The sequence below is a fragment of the Frankliniella occidentalis genome, unplaced genomic scaffold (assembly GCF_000697945.3).
Source record: "Frankliniella occidentalis isolate FOCC.00 unplaced genomic scaffold, Focc_3.1 Scaffold358, whole genome shotgun sequence".
Classification (NCBI taxonomy): domain Eukaryota; kingdom Metazoa; phylum Arthropoda; class Insecta; order Thysanoptera; family Thripidae; genus Frankliniella; species Frankliniella occidentalis.
In genome coordinates this window covers 31,193-32,523 of record NW_026267481.1, presented here as the reverse complement: position 1 = coordinate 32,523, position 1,331 = coordinate 31,193, and the positions used below count along the sequence as shown (strand labels likewise).

At 45.4% G+C, this 1,331-nt stretch overlaps 1 protein-coding gene across 1 annotated transcript in view; it reads right to left on the bottom strand.

Moving 5' to 3' along the window:
- Positions 1 to 1,331, bottom strand: part of LOC113215054 (zinc finger protein 436-like) — a 31,788-nt gene that overhangs the window by 1,885 nt on the left and 28,572 nt on the right. The window contains exon 3 of the mRNA XM_052274227.1: positions 9 to 587. Within this exon, the coding sequence (XP_052130187.1) occupies positions 9 to 509 (501 nt within the window). The 5' untranslated portion in view covers positions 510 to 587. The remainder of the gene's footprint in view (positions 1 to 8; positions 588 to 1,331) is intronic.

The window sequence follows — 1,331 nt, the reverse complement described above, 5'->3', positions numbered from 1 at the left end:
GTTCGTAGATGAGTCTTCAAATCACCACTTATAGCAAACGATTTGTAGCACAAACTGCAATCAAATGGCTTTTCTCCAGTGTGGGTGCGTAGATGTGTCTTTAGATTGCCAGACTGAGAAAAGGATTCGTGGCACACGGTGCACTCAAATGGCTTTTCCCCAGTGTGGGTACTTTGATGTATCTTTAGACTGCCAGACTGAGAAAAGGATTCAAGGCACACGGCGCACTTAAATGGCTTTTCCCCAGTGTGGGTTCGTAAATGTTTCTTCAAGTCACCACTTGCAGCAAACGATTTGTAGCACAAGCTGCAATCAAATGGCTTTTCTCCAGAGTGGGTACGATGATGTCTCTTTAGATTGCCAGACTGAGAAAAGGATTTGTGGCACACGGTGCACTCAAATGGCTTTTCCCCAGTGTGGGTTCGTAGATGAGTCTTCAGCTTACCAAACTGAGCAAAAGTCTTGAGGCATACGATGCACTGAAGAGGCTTTTTCCGTGCGTTCACCATGTTGATGTCCTTCGATTGTGCCCTTTCTAGTTGATGTTGATAGGTCTTAGGGCGATGCTGATGCACATTTAGGCTGACCTGTGAACAAAACAGACGAGAGTTAGGAAAGATTATACTTCATTCCTTTGCGAATCATAGAAAGTCTGGCAAGTGTAATATTCTCAATTAGAAACGTCTTGCATAAAGAAAGAAGTTCTATAGAAAGTAGTGTTCCCATTAATTGGCCAAAATTTGCTGCTTCCCTTAGTCACCACCATCAACGTCAACTAATGGGGTTCCAAAAACTTAATAATTTGTTTCGGTGAACAATCTGCCTGTACAGAAGAGACTCGATAACTGTCGCCTCAATAACTGTCGTGTGCAAGAGAGATGGCAATAGAAACATAGCACGTCGCGGGCGGGCTGACTGCCGACACCGCTGGCTCGCCGGACTCGCCAGCTGGAGAAGGGGGGCAAGCTGAGCACGGAAGAGCGAGCGCGCTGTGCCTATGATACCTGTCGCGGCGACGAGTCTCCACTATACAGGATCGTAAATACTAAAATGGTGCCACACGAAGTGTGAACCCAGAGTTTCCCAAACGGAAGCGCGATTTCCACGCTTTACAGTTATTTTTGCGCGGTAGCGGAGGCATATCATATTGGCTGACAGACCACTTTAAGTTGTCACAAAATTAAAGGGCAAACCCATGAGCGCTAAAGGTTTACAGTCTGCCGTGGAAAAAGTAGGGATATGCTACTTTGTCACTTCAGGCCTTACATCACGACAGTTGAACCCCTTAAAGTTTGACTTGTTAAAATAAATTCTTTTTGGTGCCTTAATAG